This window comes from Hakea prostrata, chromosome 6 (genome assembly GCF_041222555.1).
Source record: "Hakea prostrata isolate BN-2017 chromosome 6, UWA_Hpros_2, whole genome shotgun sequence".
Classification (NCBI taxonomy): domain Eukaryota; kingdom Viridiplantae; phylum Streptophyta; class Magnoliopsida; order Proteales; family Proteaceae; genus Hakea; species Hakea prostrata.
The window spans coordinates 21,332,407-21,356,494 of record NC_142605.1 but is presented as its reverse complement, the minus strand read 5'-3'; the positions used below and the strand labels follow the sequence as shown (position 1 = coordinate 21,356,494).

Here is a 24,088-nt window from a genome sequence, read left to right as displayed (position 1 = left end):
GCTAGAAACTCAGCAAAACTAGAAGATTACGTAAGGTATGTATAAGCCAAATACAAGCATCAACTTAGTTTCCAAATGTCAAATTCTAATTCACTTGTAACAAACCTTTAATATAAATATTTTGATAAATTGTTTGATACGTAACCTAATTTTATTCTCTTGGATAAACATTTTAGCTAAAATACATACAAGAGATGGTCAAAGTAATATACATTTTTTAAAGATCAATTAATTTTTTAAAATATTTATTAACTTATTCTCCTCGTAATCTTCTTAAATTCTTTCTGCTGTCATTTGCTTTAGATTCATCTAATCATTTATAAAAGTCATCTCAAATTGATATTTTTGAAAGAAGAAAATTTTGTTCATTTATCGTAGATGGCAATCATTTTGACAAGCCACACGCCTTATTGAATATCTTAACTAAACATTTTAGCTTTACCATGCAAAGTGGTTCTTTTTAAAATACATTTGATATTTTTTTTAATAACTCTTAAAAGAATATATTAATAAAAATAATATCAAATTTAAATTAATCTATAACTTGATGACATTACAAATAACATATTCAAGTTAAATTGAGTTACTTGAAACAATTGTTTTTCCAATTAATGTCTTCCGCAAATACTACTTGAATGATGTAGAAATTTGCACAATAATTAACAATGAAATTTAGTTGTTGGAGTAGTTCCATACCCATATGGATGCAAAATGAATTCCAAATGAGAGAAACCAGTTACAATTTGAATGGTGATGGATTAAAATAAATTCATTGTGTTCTCATGTTGTAGTTTTATATTATCTTAGATGAGTTTGGATGATTGTGCTCTTATTATACATTTCAATCACTCATCTGGGAAGGGATCTATTTCTCAACGCTGACAAGGTAAATCAAAGGTAGAGATCTATTTCCTAAAGAGTTAGGAATCCTATATCCAGTGTTAGGAATCCTCTACCCCACTGGATACAGGATTGTGCTTCCGTCACACCTCTTAGTTTAGATTCTTTCTGCCTGAGCAGTCTATCTGCCCCTCCTGCAACCCCTTTGGATGACTTGTTTGTGGTTGCTCGATACTATGAGTGGGTGCAACGTAGCTTTCATCTAGGAGGATGTTGGCATAGGTGGGGGAACTATGCTGCCCGAGATGATCAACATTTCACACCTCTCTACCACTTGTTTAAAAGGAAATTCACTTCTACCTATCTATAGTTTACTTGATCAATATTAGGACGTTGGCATAGGTGGGGGAACTATGCTGGCCGAGATGATCAACATTTCACACTTCTCTACGACTTGTTTAAAAGGAAATTCACTTCTACCTATCTATAGTTTACTTGATCAATATTTAGATGTAAACTCTCCTCCTAAATATGTGATGAAAAATGTAAAGAGAATACAAATCTCTATTCATGGAAAGAAGAATGTAAAGAAAGGACATTATTCTATCCAACTCATCATAGCAATCTCCATCAAACTCCTCTTGGGTTTTTTTTTCTTCCCTCCCTAAATGACCTCCTTCAGAGTCTGATTGATTGCATTGATGTGTTTGTGTTTGGTTAGGTCACAAAAGTGAGAGTCGATTAAATTCTCTGTTGAAGTTGAAGTTGAAGAACAGGTGAGAATCTTAGGACCTTCCTACTGAAAAAAGAATCTTAGACCTCATTATTGATTTTGGTGGCACCTCACCTCCATTAACTTTCCTAGTATTATCCAGTCAATTCCACTATTTGAAAGGAAAGCTGATGCATGCAACACTCGTACATCTCTGATGTAATCAACCATTTACTACTGCAACTTACTGAAGTTGGGTTATGATCCGGTGTCCACTGGAATTGAATGAGGGTTGTCAAGGATTGTGAGTCCAGTTACTCCATCCTTGACTACCTTCAATTACAGTTTACCAAGATTTCAATTTTAACAGTCGTTTTTTTATTTATTGACTTGAAAAATGTACGGTCAATATTGAAATCTTGATCTTAACCGTAAACAGCAAATGTTCACGTTTAATGCATAATATCCAAGTTTAACACCTTCAATCAACCCCGAACAACCATATATTTAAGAAATTAAGAGAAATCCACTTTTTACTGTTCAGAGTTTGTCTGTTTTTTTGAACATATAATGCAAAAAGCATAAAAATAATGGAACTTAGGTAGTTGAACCATGTTTTAAGCAGTTGAGATTTAATTAAGACTGAATGACAAACACTGTATATTACAAGGACCAACATGTTAGCAGCATTACAGTATGCCATTTCATGTAGAATACAACCAAAAAAAAAAAGATGCATCACATTAGGTAAAAAACCAAAATAAGCAAGAGAAAGAGAAAATGCTTTGTTCAAAATAAGCTTAGTTACAATTTTTTTCCTTCATTTTTCGATGCAGAAAAGTTTATGTATGGGATATTACATATGTCCCCCAAAGTCGAATCCGTCTTCACTAAGAAGTATAAGTCTTTATTACTCTACCAACCATGTATTGCCCTAACTAAATTTTTGAATCATAAAACGCCACCAAACCAAAACAAACTGGTTCTTCATACTTAACCTAAATTATATACAAAGATTAAAAAAAAAAAAAAAAACCAACTATCTCACTGTCATATCGGAGGCAGAGAATTCTAGTTAGCAGCCAGAAATGCCGAGGAGGAGGTCGTGTGGCGAGTGGGGAACACCGCCTTTGCCGGCGGTGATGTCGAGGTCTCTGTAGACTTGCATTTTATTGGATTTGGTGACTTCTAAAGGAAAAGGGAAGCGTGTCTCGCCGGAGCCGGCACCCAGACCCTAAAGCTTCTTCTAATTGTTGCACCCAGTTGAAACAGTTCAGGAAGATATGGCAGAGTGCCAGACCCAGCACAAAAGAATCTTCTGTTGCTGATTCTACAGAGAGTTCAAGTTTGTTTCAACCGGATGGAAAACCTTCTTCTTCTTCTTCTTTCTGTGTGTCTGTACTGCTGTAATTTGTTGTTCTTCGCTCTCCAACTGTTCCATGCGGGTGGTGGCCTTGTGACCTTGTCCATCTGTTTCTGTTTCTTGCTTTCTGTTTGTTTTATTCTGTTTATCGTTTTGATCTACCTCAACTGGTCCATGCAGGTGGTGGCTGTGGTTTTAGAATCCCAAAACCTTCAAGGACTCCAGGGGCCATTTGTGAAGAGTCGTTGCTTTCAAACTATTCTTCCTCCTACTTTGTTCTTTGATCTGGCAAGCTTCATTTGGCTTAGAAACCCAGCTAAAAAGAAAATGACGACCTAAGCTTCATGTTTGTCAAGAAGGAACCATCAACTAAGTTGCCAAATGGAAAATTCCAAGTCACTTAGAACCAAACCCTACACAAATAGTTTGTTAACTCTTAGATACTAAAAACCTAGCTACTTTTATTCTTGGACCACATAATGTTTGGATAATTAGTTTTTTTTTTAAGTTCACTTAATCTCTTCTTTTATTTGATAAGATGGGATGTTCTTCTCACTGTGATTGATACTCTAAGCTTAATAAAATTAGTTTTGGGATAATTGGAGGCGGCTTTTCGACCAATCAGGATGTTCCATGATCATCATTTTCTTTGCGAACATATTTTAGTCAGATGAACTCATCCAAAGTTTGATTTTGGACACAACAGGTTGCAAGTCCATTTTAGATGTCGGTAGTGTGAGGGGAACAGAAAGATAGTGTGATTAAAGATCTACCATAAAAGGTTTTTAGCTTATAACATATTTTACCAGTTGAGGTTTTTGAGTTATATCCAAACTTATGTTCTAATATTGATCATCGATTGATTACAATTCAACAGCATAATGAACCTGACGGGGAGAGTCCATTTAACTATAAAACCTAATATTAGCTACAATGCAATCGTCTGGGTATTTAATCTAGATATTCAGGATGTAATGGATTAAACAAACCTTGTGCTTAAACTCTAATCCTCTTGTTCTTTTATGTAACTGAGAACTAAAAAAATATCCTTGAAGGTTAGATTAAACCGTTTGATGCGATCTTGTGATCTATTTAGTTTACTTCTTTTATTGCCCGAAATCTCTTAATATCCTTGAGGGTTTTAGATTGACTCTAAGTCTTCTTCTTCAAGTAAGAATTTCAATCATTAGGAGTAGATCATTCAATGATCCTTTTGGAGAAACATACCATGTGTTCTAAGTAATCTACATCTTAATATTGAATTCATCATTGTAGCATGTGTTCGTCGAGACTTTATAATTAAATTTGAATTTGATTTCTATAAATATCGCTTTCACATCTTCTAAGATTTGGAACTTAGAATCTAAGCTACTTATGAAATGAAATCTAAAGAATATTTCTGGGCCTATCAAAGTTGACTAAGAGAGTTTTCTAATCCATGCTGGTTGTTATAGAATAGAATCAGATCTCACATATCCTGGGTGCCTGATCCGATCTATTTGTTAAAGGAATGGGAAGGAAAAAGACAAGTTGAAGAATTAAAATGATCCACTATAAAACTTTTATAACCGATTCTTTATTTCTTCTCTCAACTCCTTTTATTTATTTATAGTGATGAATTCAACTCCTTTGATTACACACGTACTATTTAAAGAAAATTGATTCATGTGTTACACCAAATAAAAGAGAATTCCATTCTTGTAGATCTTTACTTGTAGAAAGCAATCAAAGATTAATTAACTGGCCAAACAAAACAATATCTGATATTTTCCTTCTTAAGTAAGTAAAGAAAATAATAATAAAAACTGCCCAGGTGTGTTTTTGTGGCAACAGTTCAGGAGATTTTATCTATGAATGATCATGGGAAGCATCCATGTTAAGGAAAATCAAATTAAAATGGGCTTGGTTTTGGCTTTTTCGATTCAATTCAGGATAGAATATAAATGAATCAAAGTTGAAGAGAAGTAGTTTTATGACTTTGATAGCAAATATCGTCAGTTGGGTTTTGTTTGGGATATCAGTTCTCACCACTGTAATCAAGACTAACCAGCCAAAAAGGAGAGATAGCTATTGAATGCAGTGCGTGGTTTGACACCAGGCCATCAACCCAGTCTCTATCTCCATCAAAGAAGCTTGATGAATGACTCAGAAAGACTAAAATGATTAAAGCTAAAGGTCTCATCAGAGCAGCACGGGTGAAAGGACTTCACTCCACCACACAAAGTTGAAAGAAGTCTCGAAGAGCCAAGGGCTTTCCATGGATTTGACTTCTTACCATCTCATCTCTGAATAATTTTTGATCAAGGCACATAATAAGTGATTTCTTCCTATCTCTACATAATAAGAAGTCGTCACGTTAATGCGTTTTCATCGTTATTGTGGAAGGAGAATTAGATTGCAGATCTTAAGATGGCGACAGAAACAACTATAAACAACTATTCTTTGGTATGGGTTTTGAAAGAAAAGTTTTTTTTAGATTCGCTAGTTAAGACTTGCTTGTGCCACCTTATCTTTGCATGATTGCCATTATTATCCAATAACAATCATAGTTTGAAATCATTTGCAGATGGGGATTCTCATCTTTTTATGTGGGCTCCTTTCAGATCTTCTTGGTAGGTCCCCAAATAGTCAATTTATTGAAATCAATATGCAAAAGAGTGCTATATATATATATATATAATTATATATCCATCAAACTTTCATCAAGTCTAGATTTCATATGGGGGGCTTTGATTCTCTATAGATGAGTATAAATAGAAATAAATCTTCATCTCTAATAAGATATATATATTAAACGTGCGACCCAAATCATAAAATGAAGGCTATGAAGTTATGCTTGTGGGGTTTTTTTTTTTCTTAAAAGAAAATTAGGGATTATGAGGACACATCAAAGTGTTCAGTGGAAATCCATGTTTGGTTAACCATATATAGTGGGTTTGATTTTTTTTTTTTTTTTTTTTTTTTTGCGAGGGATTTGCTACCACTTACTACAAAATATATAAAGATATGCCAAATGGCCTAACCATATATAGTGGGCTTGTTTTCTTTTTAAGAATTTGCTATGACTTACCACAATATAAAGATATACCAAAGGGCCTACTTAATTATGATTTGAATTATTTGAGGGGTTCATGAACTCTATGCCATGGAAGGGTAGCATGACCTGTCCAATACATGTTTCAGTAATAGGAAATTGGATATTATATAAACCTAGATGGGGGAATCTTTGGTCACATCAGTACTCGACAAGGTCTAAAACCCCCCCCCCTCTTCCAAATAACTCAACTGGGGAGACTCAAACCCGTGACCACTTAACATGATACCACTAATATGATCAAGTGTTTGTCGTTGCTCTAAAAGTCTTGACCTATCCGTGGATAAGGTGCCACCATATTTACTTATATCTCAGTTAGTGAGCATCACAGAATCAGGACCTGGGGCAGATCTTGGGCTACCTTAGTATCCAAGAAGGTCCCAACAAGCAGAGTACGAATAATAACAAGAAAAGAAAGATCGAGTGAAACTAGGGTTATGCAGTTAAGTGGATTGCATGTTAAAGTTATGCCTCTTTGAGTTTGAGTTTGAGTAGGTCCTAATGATATATCTAAAGATCAAGTGTAAGTAGAACTCTGACCATCATCTTTTACATTCTTTTAATGAAAATGATCCATCAATTTAACGATCTATAGTTAATTAATTAGTCGAAAATAATTGAAGAAAAATGTTATTCCAAGATAGATGTAAATTGTTACCAGACAATTTACATGTAGATTCATGCCTTGTGTAAGAGATATTGGTTGAAACATGAAAATAGAGGTATGTATATTTGACTTGATTTGAGCCTTAGGAGGGTTACTGAAATGTAACTTAGGAAAGATGGAAGCTAGCATCGTGCTTCATGTCGAGATCTTCCCTCATTTCTCTTCATCTCCATGATTCTTGATGTATCATCATTTGTTAGCTATCTTCTTGGGTTTGTCACAAATCCATCATGCAATGTTGAAAGTTGTGTAACTAAATTACTAATATAAATATTACTTTCTTAATGAAATATTTCAGTGCACTCCATAATTATAAATGTGCTTTGAAATTAATTGAATCTTAAGCAGTTGTGAAATTCTCTATTATTATCCTTTTCATATCCTCTTCATCCCTTTCTTATATTGATTGTGACTTAGCTCATCTAATGGACAAGTACCAATTTATTAAAAATGAACAAGCATGAGGGTGCAACTCGTGGTGTATATTAATCCAAGTTTCTTCATTACTAATAAAAAAAATTAAAAATTAAACTATTTGATAATAGAAATCAATTAATTTATGTTATGAAACAGCCATGAGAAGAAATAAAATGATTTAAACCGACCTGAGGACCCACTTCATCGGAGTCTTCTATTTAAATCACTGGGTTTTAATCTTCTTAATCATTTTGATTAATGAAACCTGAAAATGATTGACTTCTTCCAAATTAGTTTATGAATTATGATGCTCTTTATATTTTACAAATATAACTCAATATCCAAAAGTAAATACCTATTAAGAAAGATATATAGTACATAAGGTATCAAATTTTAGCATGCAAGTGTTTGATAAAAGGAAAAGAAAAGAAAGAAAAGCATGCAACTCCCACGTTTAAAATTATTAATGTTGATTAGCAATTAATTTAGAACTATGGAATAAAAGTGATCAGATTAAGACGAAAACTAAGACAGATGGACACAGCTGAGAATTGATAACTCAACTACTTCAACATCAACTCCAAAAGACCTCTTCTTCCCTCATTCTATGATGCATTTTGCTTTTTATTGAAGCTCTCCCTTGTCTATTCTTGTTCTTAAAATATATGAAGCAAACATAAAATTGAAGAGGCTATCCATCTATATTTTTCAAAATAAAAAGGTGAGGAAGGCTCCATTTGTCACACGATTTGGGTATTTCTTTTCAAAAATCAAATTGCAAAGAAGATCAAATTAGCTCCATCAAGTTCTTGCCCTATTCTTTAACCTTTCAATTTTCTTTTTCTTATTTTTTTTGTTGTTCCGGAGGGGGGGGGGAAGAGAGGAAGGAGGTGTCTGTGGTCTAAATCTATCATCAACATAGGATGAGGGGATAGATCTGAGCCATACATGAGACATCTTACATACTTTAGATGGAGAGCCTACACCTTACCCCCTCATCTTGAATTTGGAAGTATAGGGTGAACGGATGTGAGAGATCATGACATTTTCTAAAAAGTTAATGTTATGTTGTGATCTTAATTCTTCCTGAAGACGGACCTGCACCGACATATTTTGATAGTTGAACTAAATGAGATGACCAAATGGATCGACCCATATTAGAAATCTACAAATATATGCCTTATATTCTCCTATTAGGTCATTGTGAGATTTGGGATTTTCATCATAAGATTTTTTTTTTTTTGGGGGGGGGGGGGAGTTTTGCAATGCCATTCTGGCGATTGGTTGATATATCTCCATTGTAATATTCGTCTACATGGTGAAAGTTCTTCTTTGCCCATAGACGTAGGACATTGTGTCAGCGTTGCCTATATTAAATCTTTGAATTCCTTCAATTGTTTTCAATTTCTATTCATAATTTCTTGGTGTTCATGCTGCTAACAGTTGAAAAGAAGGGCATAAATGATCAACATGAATGTAAAGGTACTTTAATTAGGATTAGGATTAGGATTAGGATTGCCTACTAAATCATCATATGGAATGGTTTTCACAAAGACATTCAAGAGCAGTGAAGTCAGTCATAAGTATGCTTTTTCAATTATTAGGTTGAAAGTGAGATCCATGTATAATGTGGACAAAACTTGATAAAAGGCTTAATTAGGATTGCCAACTAAATCATCATATGGAATGGGTTTTCACAAGACATTCAAGAGCAATGAACTCAGTCATAAGCATGTTTTTTCAATTATTAGGTTGAAAGTGAGATCCATGTATAACATGGAGAAAACTTGATAAAAGGCTTAATTAATTAGGATATGTGGTTTTATTAGGTCTTATAATTTAAATTACCTACTAAACCAGCCTCTGTTGGAAAGTCTTCTATTGCAAGTCATTCAACAGCAATTAACTTAGTAATTATGTTTTCAGTTATTAGGTAGAAAGGGGACAATTAAAACTTAAGTAAAGGGTTTAATTAGGATTCTAGCAATGTGGTTGATGGAAAATTTGCCAACCTCATCCATATTAATTTCTAGAACTTCAATGAGATGAGAACATATAGAGAGACCTAACCTTGAAATTTGAATTTTGATGATGATAAGGTCAAAAGAGCTAGCTGGAGAGGGCTTCAAACATCCATTAATATGTATATAAAGGATAAAAATAAAAAAAATAAAAAAGAAAGCAAAAAAGAGACAAGGAAATGCTTAATGATCTCTTGCTTTTAAACTGAGTGGGCCAAGAAAGTGTCAAGGAGACCATGAGAAATGCTTAGAAGACCCTTGATTTAAGCTGAGTGGGTTAGCCAACCCAAATCTCTCAATTAGCTGGTGAGTTTAGGAACCTAATTAAGTGTTGACTAAGTCAAAGTTCACCTGTGATCTTGACTAACATACCCATTATATGATTAGCATAAATGGGTTATCATTAATTAGAACCTTATTGACCCTGAGCAAGCAAGAGACAAAAGGGAAATAAAATTAATTTATTAACTAACCCACTAGAGACAGATGCTTGGATGGATGAGATTAAGGTGTCATTAAAGAAGAACAAAAAGGTATAAATGTGAAAGAACAGGTCATCCAAAAGGAGCTTCTTCCAGCCACTTGATGGGTTGTCTGGATAATTATCATATAATTTAATCTTAATCACTTGATTAACTCGAGCGCGCGAACCCGCCGTTCATGTCATATCGATGTAATACATTTGGATAATTAATTAAATTAAAAAGAATGGGTTAGAACATAATACATATAAAAGCTAGCTACCAAATTATAATGTTTAAGAAATGAATGTTTAGCTAGAAGGAGTTGGTAATTAAGAAGGTAGGTTAATTAATTAGATGTAATGTTTTGAGTGTCTGAAAGAGCTCGCTGTTCTAATAGTGGACCCTCACCTCAAAAAGACATGTAACTTTCAGAAGAAAACCCTAAAAAATTATGTATTTTATGCCTTCCAATGTTGTTGAATTAGGTACTTAAATATATGATTAAATTACTATTAGAGATTCATTTTAATAATCTGTCAAAAGCTTACAACAAGAATGATGTCTCCTCTTCCCATCAACATCTTTTTTTAAATTTCCCTAGTTGTTTGCACATGCCTTACATGACATGCGCATATAATATATATGTGTGTATGAGAGAGAGAGAGAGAGAGAGAGAGAGAGAGAGAGAGAGAGAGAGAGAGAGAGCAATTGAGTTCAGCTGTGAAAGCTTGAGTCTTAAGTATGATAAAATAAGTGTCATTGGAACTTCCAGAAGTTCCTGCAAGCTTTTCATCAGTTAAGTTTTTGGCAAGAAGTTCTAAAAGCTGATGAGAACCAGAGAAGACTGAGGCATTGGATCTTGTGGAGAAAAAGTTGTAGAAATTGTCAAAATGAATTTGCAAAAAGGGTGTGGGTCATAAGCCCACTAAGCCCATTTAGCAGGTGATACTAAGATCTTTTTATTTTTTTTAAATTTAAGGAAAGATAAGAAAAGATGATAGTAAAATCAGGAGAATAGTATATAAGAGAAATTAATTTAGCTATGGAAGCCCACTAGCTTGTAGGGCTGGCCCATGAATTTGAAGAAACAATTAATCAGGTGCTTCTCTGGACCTAATTAAGGTGGCCTATTGGGCCAGGTTGAGCTCATCCTTGGATGAATGTATAAGAAGCCCAATTAAAGTATTGAAAAAGTACAAAAGTCCCACCCAGTATAGCCCACACTCCATTTTCTTGAGAATATCAAGAACCAAGAAGATGATGATGGCATCTATTTTTCTTTTTTCTACATGTTATCTTTAATTGGCATTAGAGTTGTTTCCAACCATATTTAATAATACAGCTCAGTCATGAAGAGTGTATAAGGATGGAGCATAAAAGGTAGGGTCTTGTCTTAGGTGGTGGTTGGAATCCTATTCACCACTCACGAATGGACTTTTAAATGTTGGGAAATGCATAGCTGGTTGGACCAGTTCAGCAGCAAAGGTGGAGGCTGAAGTTATTCCGGATGCTCTCCTGATGGTTGTGGATTTAGATTTTTTTGGGTAAAAAACTGGAAGTTTCATTAAATGAAGAGGTCCGAGTAAGAGATCCAACAGAGAGAAAAGAAGAGTTAGTTACAAACAAAGGGGATACCCCACCACACTCTAGATAACTGAAACAGATGCACTCCATGGGCTAAATAGTCCGCAAAACTATTAAGATGCCTAGGAATAAACTGAAAATAAACACAAGTAAAACTTGTAGCAAAGAGTTTAATCTCATATAAGAGACCCATACATAATCAATCTAAAGAGATAGAAGAATCTTGTAAAGCTAAAATCGCAAAGTGGCCTCTCCCTCCTAAAGAAGAGTTTTTCTCCCACAAACCGTCAACATACAATTGGAAGAAGTCAGTACCTTCTCCCATTTCCAGATTTATTGTAGTGTGGCTCGATTTCAAATAAGGACCAGTATGAACATGGAGTTGGATCTCTGTAAACAAAGAATGATAAGAGTGTATGGTATGAATAATCGAAGGTTTTATGTGCCTAAATAAAGCAACATGTCTAGACTTCCAGATACACCAAACCATAGCAATCCAAATTTGATCTATTGTATGCTTATCATCTACATCCTTAAAATGATGATTAATAAAATCCATCCAATCAAAGAGTGAGTCACCCAAAAAGTTTGATGTATCAATCCGAAGGGGAGATAAACGCCAACATTCCTTAGCATGATCACGGAAAAATAAAGCATGACTCACAGTTTCATAACCAACACCACAAATTAAACAAAGGGGAGTTTGGGAGCTACCTCGAGTAAATAAAGAATTACCAATAACCAATGCTTCATGAGAGGAGTGCCACAAAAGATGTTTAATTTTGGGAAGGGTATCCATGTTCCAAATCTTATTCCAGCATGAAGATACAATTGAGGAAGATGCAACATTACCATGGGAGTTTGCCATTGCCATACATTGGTAGTAGGCTGACTTAATATTGAACCTACCATATTTAGTTTTATACCAAATCCAAGAATCATTTGTAGAAGGAGAAAGGCTTGGGATAGATGTTATAGCTGTCACTTCAATTGGGGGAAAAAGTGAATTTAATGAAGGTAGATTCTATTGAAGGTCTTGCCATAATATAAGCTCATGGACCCGTTTGGGCCCCTAGGCCGGGGAAGGGGGGTAGCAATGTACCTGATGGGCAAGGAAGGGATCCAAGGGTCTTTATAGATATCAATGCTTAGTCCATTACCCACTTGTTTCAAAATGCTCCCTTTTAGGACACTCCTACCCATAAACATACTTCTCCAACCCCAAGAGCATGATGTAGGGGTTTCCACCTCCATTTTTTTTTTGTCTTTGATGTATTTTGTTGTCGTGACTCTAGCCCATAGTGAGTCTGGAGATGTTAAAAATTTCCAACTTTGTTTGCAAGCAAGGCTTTATTGAAGCAACTAACATCACAAACCCAATCCACCTTCTCCGCTTACTTCGCATAAGGTATCCCATCTAACCCAATTAATGTCTTTACTTCGGTCATTCTTCCACCAAAATTGTCTAATCATTTGAGTCATTTTCTCACATAATTCTTTTGGAATCATAAAACAAAAATAGCATAGACTAGAAAGGCAAAGACAACCGCCTTGACGATGACTTCTTTTCCAACATGGAAAAGAAGTTTCCCCTTCCAACCTGCCAATTTAGATGCCAACCTATCCAGGATGAAGGGAAAAGTTTGGATTTTTTATTTACCTATTGAAGATGGTAAGCCAAGGTAAGTACCATGAGACTATACCTCTTTTAAATCCATAATGTAAGCAATATCAGCCCTGATATTATCTGGAGTCTTTGAGCTGAATAAGACTGCAAATTTGGATGGGTTAATATGTAAGCCAGACACATGCTCATATTCCTGCAAAATGGTATGAATTTGGGAAGCACAAGTAATTGAAACAGGAACAAATATCATACAATCATCAACAAAAAATAGGTGGTTAATTTAAGGGGCATGATAAGCAATTTTTATTCTTGGCAATCTAGGGATTCTAAGGTTTGACAACAATCTCTGGGAGAAAGATTCTTGACATAGAATGAAGATGTAGGGACTCAAAGAGCAACCCTATCTAATACCCCTCTGGGGGATAATCTTCCTAGAGAATGTCCCATTGATCTTGATTTGGTATTACACTGTACTGATACATTGTAGGACCCATTGCACCCACATATTAACAAATCCCTGTCTCTTTAAAGTTTGTTCAATGTAAGACCACTCCAATTTGTCGTATGCTTTACACAAGTCAAGCTTAAGTGTCTTGTATCCCTTCTTAGATTTGGATTTCTTAAGAAAGTGCAAGTATTCATGAGCCAAATAGATATTATCTGAAATGGCTCTACCTGGAGGAAAGGCACTCCAAGTCTTGCTAATAATAGAGCCCAAGATGAGTTTGAGACTATTTGCTAGACATTTTGCAATGACTTTGTAAGAGGTAGTGCACAAACTAATGGGTCGAAAATGAGACATCTCTTGGGGGCTATGCTTCTTTGGGACCAGGGAGATCATAGTTTTATTTAGGCTCTTGAGCATAAAACCCCCATTGAAAAAATGTTGGACCCCTTCACTAAGTCAGGACCAACAATGTCTCAGTGCTTTTGGAAGAATCTAGCAGGAAGGCCATCTATACCAGGAGTCTTGGTTCCTTTAATTTGAAAGAGGGTCATTTTTATTTCTTCATAGGTGAAGGGCTTATAGAGGACAACATTATCTAAAGCTGTAATGCATGTGGGAGTACTAATCAGAAGGACATGAGGGGGAATAGGGCAGGATGAGGTAAAGATGGAAGAGAAGTGAGTGCAGATTTCATTATGAATCAAGTGATCCTCTTTAAGCCATTGCCCATTACTATCCTTTAATCTATAGATGGTGTTATTTTGTTTTGTATTGGTGGTAGTACCATGAAAAAAACTGGTATTTCGATCACCTTCCTTTAACCATAGAACTCGGGATCTTTGACATCAAAATTTTTCTTCCGCCAAAAGCTGGACTTCTAATTGTTTTTGAGTTCCATTTCTTCAAGGGCGGTGCTTTCAAAGGGGGGGGGGGTTTGTTGGGATACTTTAATCAGGAAGGTGAGATTTGCAATTTCTAGAGATGCATCCTGAAATGTGGCTTTGTTCCAAATTCTGGGATTTTTTACAGTGTCTAATCCTTTGTTGGAGCTGGAAGATGGGGGAACCAGAAAGAGATCCATTCCAACTAAGATTTATTTGATGTGAGAGATCTTGATGATCCTCCCATTTGGTTTCATAATGGAAACACATAGGTCTACGTTTGGGCAGGTGAAGGGTGACCTCCAAAGGGGTGTGGTCCGATCCCACCATGGCCTACCGATGACCCTGGATTCCCCCAAATAAGTGAAGAAACTCCAAATTAACAAAAGCCTGATCCAGACATTCTTTAATCAAATCCCTTCCTTGTCTTTTATTTGACCAAGAAAATTTGGGTTCGATGCATTTAACCTCTAACAGATCACAACTCTGAATAGCCCTTCTAAAGCTATCCATTTGGCTTTGGGGTTTTGGTCTCCCACCCCATTTCTACTAATTACATAGGATCTCATTAAAGTCACCTAGAACAAGCCAAGGACTACTTACAGAGGTACCCAGGTGTGCAAGTTCATTCCAAACTCTATCTCGGTGCTCTACCTGAGGATGTCCATATACCAGTGTAAGCCTAAAATCTGCATTAGAAGAAGAAACATGTATAATCATATCTACAACGTGTGAAGAACTACATAAGATTGTGAGGGAAACATTACCATTCCAGAGAATTCCAATACCCCTTGAGTTACTAATTGAGTCCATTGAGAAGTAGTCATTGAAGTTAAGTTTCCTAGCAAGTCTATAAATGTCAGAATCTCCTTTTTTTGTTTCCAATTATAATACTATACTAGGCCTCCCTTTCCTACGTAATTTATGCAAGAATTGTTGTGTCAGGGGTGGGCCAATCCCCTGACAGTTCCAACTTAGGAGTTTTATGATGACTGTGGGGGCTAATTGAGGGTAGCCTGCCTCACCCTTTCAGAAGAAGATAAAATCATCCCCCGATATCGCATAATAGCCTTAAATATGCCCGGGTATCTGCCCATTGCCCGTCGGGCAAGTCCATTAATTCTACTAAATTGCTTTGCCCTAATGAAGCCACACTCCTCAAAATCCTCCAGTCTCATTTTCTTGAAAAATTTGGTAACTTGTTCGGCCTCAGGATCAAGGTCCCTTTTTCTTGAGGGTGTTGGTATCGCCTCAGATAAGTTGGTCTTAGGAGAAGGAATTTCCTCAATCCATACACAAGGACCTGTATTATGGGTGATATGAGAAGTCTTTATAAGGATAGGCTGAGACATAGTAATGGCAGTTGATGAATTATGGACTTCATGTGGACTTGCTATTTTATCAAAAAGAGGGAGGTTCTCAAAATCAGATATATTAACAGGGTTTTGAACAAATTCGCCTTCTTCAAGGATCACACCTGTACTGGAGGATGAGACGAGGTGTTCACTAACCATAACATCTAGAGAGTTCACACTTAAAATTGGGTGGGCAGAGGGTGAACCGGTTTGGCAGTCAGAGCTAGGTATAGGATGAGTTAGAGATTGGGAAGGGGATGAAACTATGAGAGGTGGATTGTGGTAATTAGAGGGTAGGGCCTCATTGCTATCATGCATAAGAGAACTGTCAATAGAGGGGTCTCAGTGGGAAGAAGAAGCAGGGCTGGATAGATGGTTTAAATCATAAGTTGGTTGGGAATCAGAAAGAACAAGAGAGTTCAAAGAAATGAGATTTAATTTTTGGCCTGACCTTCTTGGATTCTCGCATGGGCATTGGGCCCAGTTGTGGGAATGGAGTTTAAAGAACTAGATTCATGAGTGAAGACCCAATCTTGAAGTGGGCTTTGATTATCAAATTGGGGCCCCCCCCCACTTGACTCAGAGTATTCCCTTGAGACCGGTTGGATTGGTTCACCACTTGACAAATTGGGCCGGTTGGATCGGTTCACCACAGTCCAATGATGCAGATTAGGGTGACCCCCAACACTAGAATTTCCTCTTTTGGTGCCGTTCAATGGAAATCGATTTGGTCGCATAATCTCTGGCGGATCCGCCAGGACTATTAAGAGTTCCTTCACATGTTGAGTAATTTCAGATTGAAGATGTACAAGGGAGTTCCTATCTGTTGGGGGAATGAGTAACCTCAATCCAATCAAGGAGATTTTAGCAAGCAACTTTCGAACTTCCTCTCTAGGAGGTTGAATGGAATTACTTCCCACTTTGATCCAGTCCCCAAAAGAAACAGCACATATTTCCCCACAGTGCAAATCTGATATACCTTCAAAAACAGGGACACCTACATTTTCAAGATTAATCCTGAGCATACAATTTCTTCCCTCATGTCCGAAGTGACCACCGAAGTAGCAGATTGAAGGTAATTTTTTATATTGTAGGCATGGAACTCTTTTTCGGCGAATTTCGTCGAAATATCGCCAAAATTCTCTGGTTTCGCCCCCTGGCAAAACGATGTCAGGGGGCGAAACGATATTATGCATGATTCGCCGGAAAATCGTCGATTTTCCGGCGAATTAAACCAAAATTGCCGTTGAAGGAGAAGAAGAAGAAGAAAGAAAGAAAGAGAGAAAGAAACAGAAGAGAGAACAGGCTATTCTGGTGGAATCACCGAGTGAAGTGCTGGTGGTTTTACAACTTCATCTTCTCCGGCGATTTGAAGAAAGACTGATCGCTGCACCTGCACATGAAGAAATCACCGAATGAAGGATGGGAATGGGGTTGGGAATGAAGTGCCCGGTGCTTTTACAACTTCGTCTTCTCCGGCGAGTTGAAGAAAGACTAATCGCTGCATCTGCACATGAAGAAATCACTACAACTTCGTCTTCTCTGGCAAGTTGAAGAAAGACTGATCGCTGCACTTGCTGAAGAAATCACCGAATGAAGTGATGGGAATGGGTTGGCAACTTGGAAATTGGGATTTTGAAGTTGGGATTGCGTGACGTACAAGTGAGAGGGTATTTTAATTTTTAAAATATTCAAAGAGGAAACTGGAATTTGGGATTGCGTTTCATGGAAGTAAGAGACTTAAGAGGGTATTTTAAAAACTTGAGGAAATTGGGAATTTGGGATTGCGTGTCGAGAATTAAGTTAATGAGGACTTACAGTCTTAGAGATCGGCGATATTCGGCGAGATTTCGCTGGTATCGCTGGTTCGCTGGGTAGCGAACCAGCGATACCCAACGAAATCTCGTTCCATGATTGCAGGTCAACCCATATCTCTTCATCTCTTGCTCTGAACGTCCGAATGCCTGGCTTGATTGGGATTTGAAAAGAATGGGAAACATGAATCTCAAGCGGCCGTCCAGGGTCTCTAAGCCTATTATGAGGTTTAAACCCCTTAAAAATACCCAGTTTGTTTCCCTATTAGGGCCGCCATTCCTACATTCTGGAAATCAGGAGGGAGGTCCCAAATATCATAGGAATCAAAAACCACTTCCTTGACTGGGATGCTTGGAATCCACTTCTTTAGCAGGAGCAGGTGATTGATTCTATCTCATTTTTCTCAAATTGTACTTCAGCAGTTAATGCTCTACCATTTGTATTAAGACCAAAAAAGAGATACAAAAATAGTATAATCACACAGGTTCAAGGAAACCATACCATACCATACCATTTGACCCTACAACAGCAGTTGCCCCAATTACACCAAAACTCATTGATTATTCTCAAGTGTAGAACCCTTGTAATCACTCAAAACAAAATCTATGAAGAAACAAACTTTCACATATTTCAATTAGAATTGAAATTTTGGATGGCCAGAAGCATCTCAATCCAACTCCTTCAATATTGTAGGCAACTAAGGTGGATTAGATCTTGGTGCTAATCCAGCCAAAAAAATTTGCTACAAAATAAGATGAAATATTTTTTTCTATTAGTCAGGTTTTCTTTTATTTTGTTCAGCTATATTCCTCATGCCAGCAATGGTGATGCCCACCTCTTAGTAAAGGGGGGCTTGTCTATGAGGATCTCGAGGTGTGATTCTTCACTTTTTTTTTTAGTACAAAGACACTTTTTATATTACATGGGGTATGAGGATAGTACATATGTCTTGACAAGAGTCGAATCCATGACCTCTTCACTAAGATGTATTGGTATTACAACTAGAGCAACTCTATATTGGCATGGTTCTTACCCTTTTAGTTGCTCTCATGTTATTCCCAATAGGAAGATGCTCTCTTGGTTTCATTATTAATAAAACTTTCTCTTCCTATGCCCAAATACAGAAAAGAAAAAAATGTGGATATTATTGCTAAGTAATAACTATTCAGAACAAGATAAAGGATCATCAAATCATAGGGGGTTGTAAGTTTGATCTTAATGGCATGAATCTGCCTTTTTCTACTCCTACCAGTTTAGACCTTCTATTTATTTATTTATTTTGGACCCAATTCAATTACGATTAGATCAAGTTTAAATATTTGACTTGGCCTAGTCTAACTTGACTAGTGAATGATGGTCAAATCTTCACTGTTACAAGAAAATGAATACATTGGCCTCTCTAGGAATAAGCAAGAAAGAAAAGCAGATAACTTTTTTTTTTTTTTTTTGGTAAAAAGAAAAACAGATAACTAAGAACATAATATTAAGGACTTGACCCTGCCAGATATTTTTAGTGTATGTAGGAAAACAATATGAAATTTCTTTTCTTACCTGAGAAGAAATATGGACATGGATGTTTGTGTGCTTCATGGACGAGTGGTCCTGCCCAAATCTTTACATTTTCATTTTCAGGAATTACCTTTTTGTATTTTAATAATGCATGGTGAAGATATACATGCAGCAATTTGGGATCTTGAGGTTTCACTGCTTCAGAAGGTCAATTTTGTTGTTGGTCCCAGAGAAAGAAGCTGTCTCTCGATGTGTGGCAATTGACTGCTATATATCTAGTAAAATCATTCTACGCATTACATGGAAGAATATTACTACAATAAAAAGGGGACCACTTAGACAAAAATAAATGCAATTTGATACCATTCATCCAAATAATAATAATAAAAGAACCTTAGATCTATTTATCTAAAATATTATAATAATAGAATTGATGTTTTCCATGTTCATAGTTTTACCGGAGTTGCATTTGAGACTCCAGCAATGCAGTTTATGATGAGATTCTTGCGGGTAAATAATTGTACTCTCTTCACGTTTCTTTCATTGCATTTTTTGTGAGGGAGGGCCATAAATGCATGATGAAGAAGAAGTAGAGGACTCAAACTCTTGTTTGAGACATGGAGCTAGGAATCAAACAAGGGAATAAAAAAGATTTCATTTATCTCCTTATTAAATTTGAAAATTTATAGTGTCACCTCTTGAGTTATTTTTTAAAATTAATATCACTCCCTATGTTACCTAATTATCAATCTGATCCTTTATAGTCAATGCAGGGTTGATAGAGTGGTAAGATCCATACTTTTCAGTGGAGAGGTCATGGGTTCAAGGTTCGACCCTTGTAGAAAACAAAGCTCCCTCTGAGAATGTAATCAAGGTGCACGCAAGCTAGTCTGGATGCTTGTAAAGTTTGAGAGACATGACTCATGAGTGGCGTTTTAAAACTTATTATGTGGAGTTAACATTGGAAACCAACAATGTTAGTAATTAGAGGGTTTGATTGATAAATTGTGTAGTCAGGGAGTGACACTAATATTATTGAGCAACTCAAGGGGTGAGATTGAAATTTTCCTAATTAAATTTTGATCAACTTACAGTTGAAGTTGAATTAGAAATTGTATATTGAATCGTTAAGATTGAACTGAACCAACCCGTTATAATCCAAACCAAACTAAAACAAAACTTATTGGACAAGATACAAGCTAAGGGCTTAAAAGCCACTAAGTTTGGGCTGCTTTGGGCCAACCCATTAGTAACCCGTTAGTCCGAATTGAATGCACCGAACCATTACCAAAAATGAACCATTATAACTTGATAAATTATTTTGGTTTTTAGTTTTTAGCTTTTACTCTTTTATAGTTGTATATTTATATCACAGTGTCCCTTTTTCCCTTCTCTTAGCATGAATACTCTTTCTCTACAAAACCTTAATTTGTGAAATAAATATGTGAACAATTGTTATTAACTATTGTGTTAGTGATAAGTGGACAAGCAGTTGTCATCTGGGACCATTCTATTACCATCTTCTCAATCGGAAGGACCTCAATTAGATCATGTCCACCATCAAGTAATCTTTTGGTTTTTAAATTTTCATTCTTGTATATTCTTGGGGAGTTATGGCTTTCATTTTTGATTTTTTTTTAATCCTCAAATATACATGTTTAATTTTCTCATTTATTATCAATTAATGTTTGGTCCCCCGACCCCGCCCCTCGGATTAAATGATATTTTTGCGTGTATCCACAATTTTATATTGATATATCATGTGTTATTTCTTTAAAATGAGATTCTGAGTTTATTTTATAAATAGATGTCAGAAGTTAGAGAGAGAGAGAGAGAGTGTGGTTTTGTTTAGACATTAACCAAGAGGCAAAATCTAAGACTAATAAATTTTTTAACCTTGAAATGGTTATAGCGGTTTGATAACGAGTTGATAATGGTCCAAAAATCGACCAAATTTGAGTCAAAACCTTTAGTCAATCCAAACCCAAACCACAACAAATAAAAACATAACCGAAACCACTATTTTGCGACTAATCCGTATTAGGGCTTTAATATTTTCAACTCAAAACTGTTAAACTCAAACAAAAACCGCCCCAAATTAAATCATTGAAATCCTTCCCTCATTTTAACAAAGATGATCTTTTATTAATAGGAAAAAAAATGATAATATACATCTATCTTAGCTCAACACGTAAAGAAACTCTTACCACTGCAAAAAGTCATTTTAATATAGTAGTAATATAAATTCGACATGATTGAATAATCCAAATTAAACCCCACACGACAGATTTGTAAAAGACTCAAAACGATTTTCTAACGGTTGAAATGTCATGCAGATTTAATCGACCAACCTCATCATTTACTAAAAAATAATAATTCATAAATAGAACTTGTGCTCCTAAAATAGGAAAGAAAGCTAATGACCAAAGCACCGCTGCTGATAAATTTTATTTAATTTGATACATGACCTTTCTTAGATCCTAAATGTGAAAGTTTTTTGTATAAAATATATCTTTTTATTTTTTAAATGGGGTTTTGCCCTGATTCTAGAAAAGTTTGAACTCGTATGAGACCTAAGTCTTTACCCTGTATAGTATTTTGCATAAATGTAATCAGTTCCCTTGTTTTTTGGTGAACATAAATGTAATCAGTTCGAAGCCAACAAGCAAGAGGATGTAGGGTTCTACAAGTCAACACAATTATGATGGGATCCACTATACTTACAAAAATATCAATAAGTTAACAAAAATTAAAAATGATCTTTTCATCTGTACATCTTCTCCCTCTTCTGAACATGATGAGTTCATGACTCAACGACACTACCAGTTCATCTCATAAACAGATAACTAACTCACATGTCGAAAGTGCCCACTTGGTGTTTCTTCTTGACTTCATCAGCCTTTAGTTAAGAGGGGAAAATAACTCTCTTGCTTCTGTCTCTTCCAATTCTTGGGTCTGTCTTTTTCAATTCTTGGCTTCTTTTCTTTTGTAATATAGTAACAGGAAAAGTCCAATTATTCTTCATCTTCAAACCAGCCAGACTAGTTTTCTTGTTCTCTGTGTGCATAATTGTATTTTTCTTCCTTCTGTTTTTCTGGGTTTTGTTTTTAGCTCTGAAAAAGGCGGTTCGTACCTTGGAACCTTAAGAATCCATGGACAAGGAGGTAGAAAAGTTGTTTTTGTTGCTGGGTGGGTAAAGAAAGGGCTGGATTTTGAGGATTCTCTTTCGAAATGGCGAAAAAAAGAACGTGGAGGGATTTTTTTGTTAATGATTGTATACAGTTTTACAATTATATGATGGCAGAAAGGCCTACCTTTCAGCTTTTGGTTCCATTGGTACTGTTTGGCTGGGCCGTGGAGAGATGGATCCTGCCCTTCTCCAATTGGGTTCCCCTTCTTGTCTGTGTATGGGCAACTATTCAGGTCTGCTTTTTTTTTTTTTTTACCTTTCCCTACTTTTTTTTTTTTTTTTTTGTGTGAATTTGGTTATTTGTTCTTAAAATGAAACTGCAGTTTTGTTTCGCTTGCTTTCTTTTTGCCTAAGATGGAGCAATGTTCTTAAGTATTCTTATTGAACTTACTGATACTGAAAATTTTGTCTTTCCTGTAAGTGGGTTTGTGGTGTTTGTTGGATTTTGTTCCTTTTGCTACTCCCCCACGCCCAGCCATCGACTGTTCTTATCAAATTGTGAAGTGTCACTGTCACCTTCTACGTTCTTAATTATGATATGTTTCTGAAGCTGAGTACTGTGTACAAAATTGTGAATTTTCTTGTACCAGGCAAATCCAAAAATGAACCTGAATTTACCTCTGCAGGATGTTGGCATGCGTTATCATAATTGTTAATTCCTTGCCTTGTGTAATATTAATGAATCAAATTTGTCGGAATTTAGTGGTGCTCTATTTGTTCCTCTGTTACTCGTTCTCTACAACTGTTTCCTGTTTACCCTAGTTGGTTACTCTTTATTGCTGTCATACGATTATTATGCCCTGTCTATTTTGAACCTAATATTATCTTTAATGCTTTTGTGGCACAAGTGTTTTATCTATTGTTTCTTTTTGCATTTTGTTTGCTGGATTTGTTTGGTGGGATGTTCAGATTCTCTTCAGGACGTTCAGATTCCCTTCATCATACAAACATTCTCCTTCTTATCTTAATGCTTTCTGAGCTTACCAGAATATCCGCTCTTTCTTTTTCAGTATTTCGGGAGGGGGGGGGTTGGGGATGATAGTTTGAGAATGGTATATCTTAATGCAAGTGTCGTTTTTCTCCACATGGTTCCCATCTTGTTTGGAAGCAACCACAATTGAGTGGTATTTGCTTCCACTGTCTAAGCAATCTTTCACAGGGTTATGACCTGCAGTATGTTTTCTTCCTCAGCTTACTGTTTAACAATAAAATAAATGAAGCATGTAGCTTATTCAGTCTTGTTTTTAGTATAATAAATTCTTAATCTCCATCAATTATTCCCACTCATGTAATAGTTCTTTTTTTTTGTTTGCTGATATATTTAATGATCCCCAAGGTGTACTCAAGAATCTGTTTGGAATCATTGGAAAATTTGAACTTATTGACACGTGTGGATCCAAATATTAGGTGCAGCCAAATTGGAGGCAGGGAAGTGCATATTGCTGCAATCTTCTGTCCTCAAGATGGCCCTGATATTTTTTTCCCCCACTTCTACATGACTCTTAATGTATATTACCATATCCATGATTGTAACCCCCAAATTGAGAGCCAGTCTTCGAGATCAGTCCAAGTGAACCAGAAGTGAAATTAGGGTTGTAATACCCCTGCAATTAGGTCTTCTAGGACAACTCAAGGGTGGACAGCAGCTGAAATTAGGGTTGTAATATCCCGTGGCTTCTAGAGGTCTGAAGGGATTTATGGTTGAAAGAATAGGTATAGGGTTCAGTGAGCATGTTTAGGGTAAGGGTTTTAGTAAAATTACACCTGAAGTTTGCTGTTTTACTGTTCAGATTTGATTCCCGAATTTTGGGGTTAGTTAATTAGGATTTTCATTTAGGGTTTTAAAAGGAAAAGCTAGCGTTAGGGTTGGGATCGAAGATAGGCGGGGGTGGGGGGGGTGGGGATGATGACCCTAAGTGGAATGGGGATTAGGATGAGGACTTTGTGAAGTATGAATGAAACTAAGATTAGGCTTTCTAAGGTTTTAAGAGAAAAGAGGAAATTAGGGTTTACTAGGGTTTAGGTGAAGGGTTAGGGCTGAGATAGGGGATCAGAGGTAGGGAAGGGGAAGGGGAATTTGGTTCCTAAAGGGGGTAGGGTT

General features: G+C 36.1%; 1 protein-coding gene across 3 annotated transcripts in view; it reads left to right on the top strand.

Moving 5' to 3' along the window:
• The first annotated feature begins 21,549 nt into the window (after positions 1-21,549).
• The window catches only part of ATSYTF (C2 domain-containing protein), a 50,471-nt gene continuing 47,932 nt past the window's right edge, over positions 21,550-24,088 (top strand). Inside the window, exons 1-2 of one of the 3 annotated variants that reach the window (XM_089158003.1) lie at positions 21,550-21,750; positions 21,909-22,220. In XM_089158003.1, the coding sequence (XP_089014129.1) occupies positions 22,029-22,220 (192 nt within the window). In that variant the 5' untranslated portion in view covers positions 21,550-21,750; positions 21,909-22,028. Of the gene's footprint in view, positions 22,221-22,288; positions 22,404-24,088 lie in introns of those variants that run through there. The other 2 variants (XM_089158002.1, XM_089158005.1) reach the window with 2 other exon arrangements.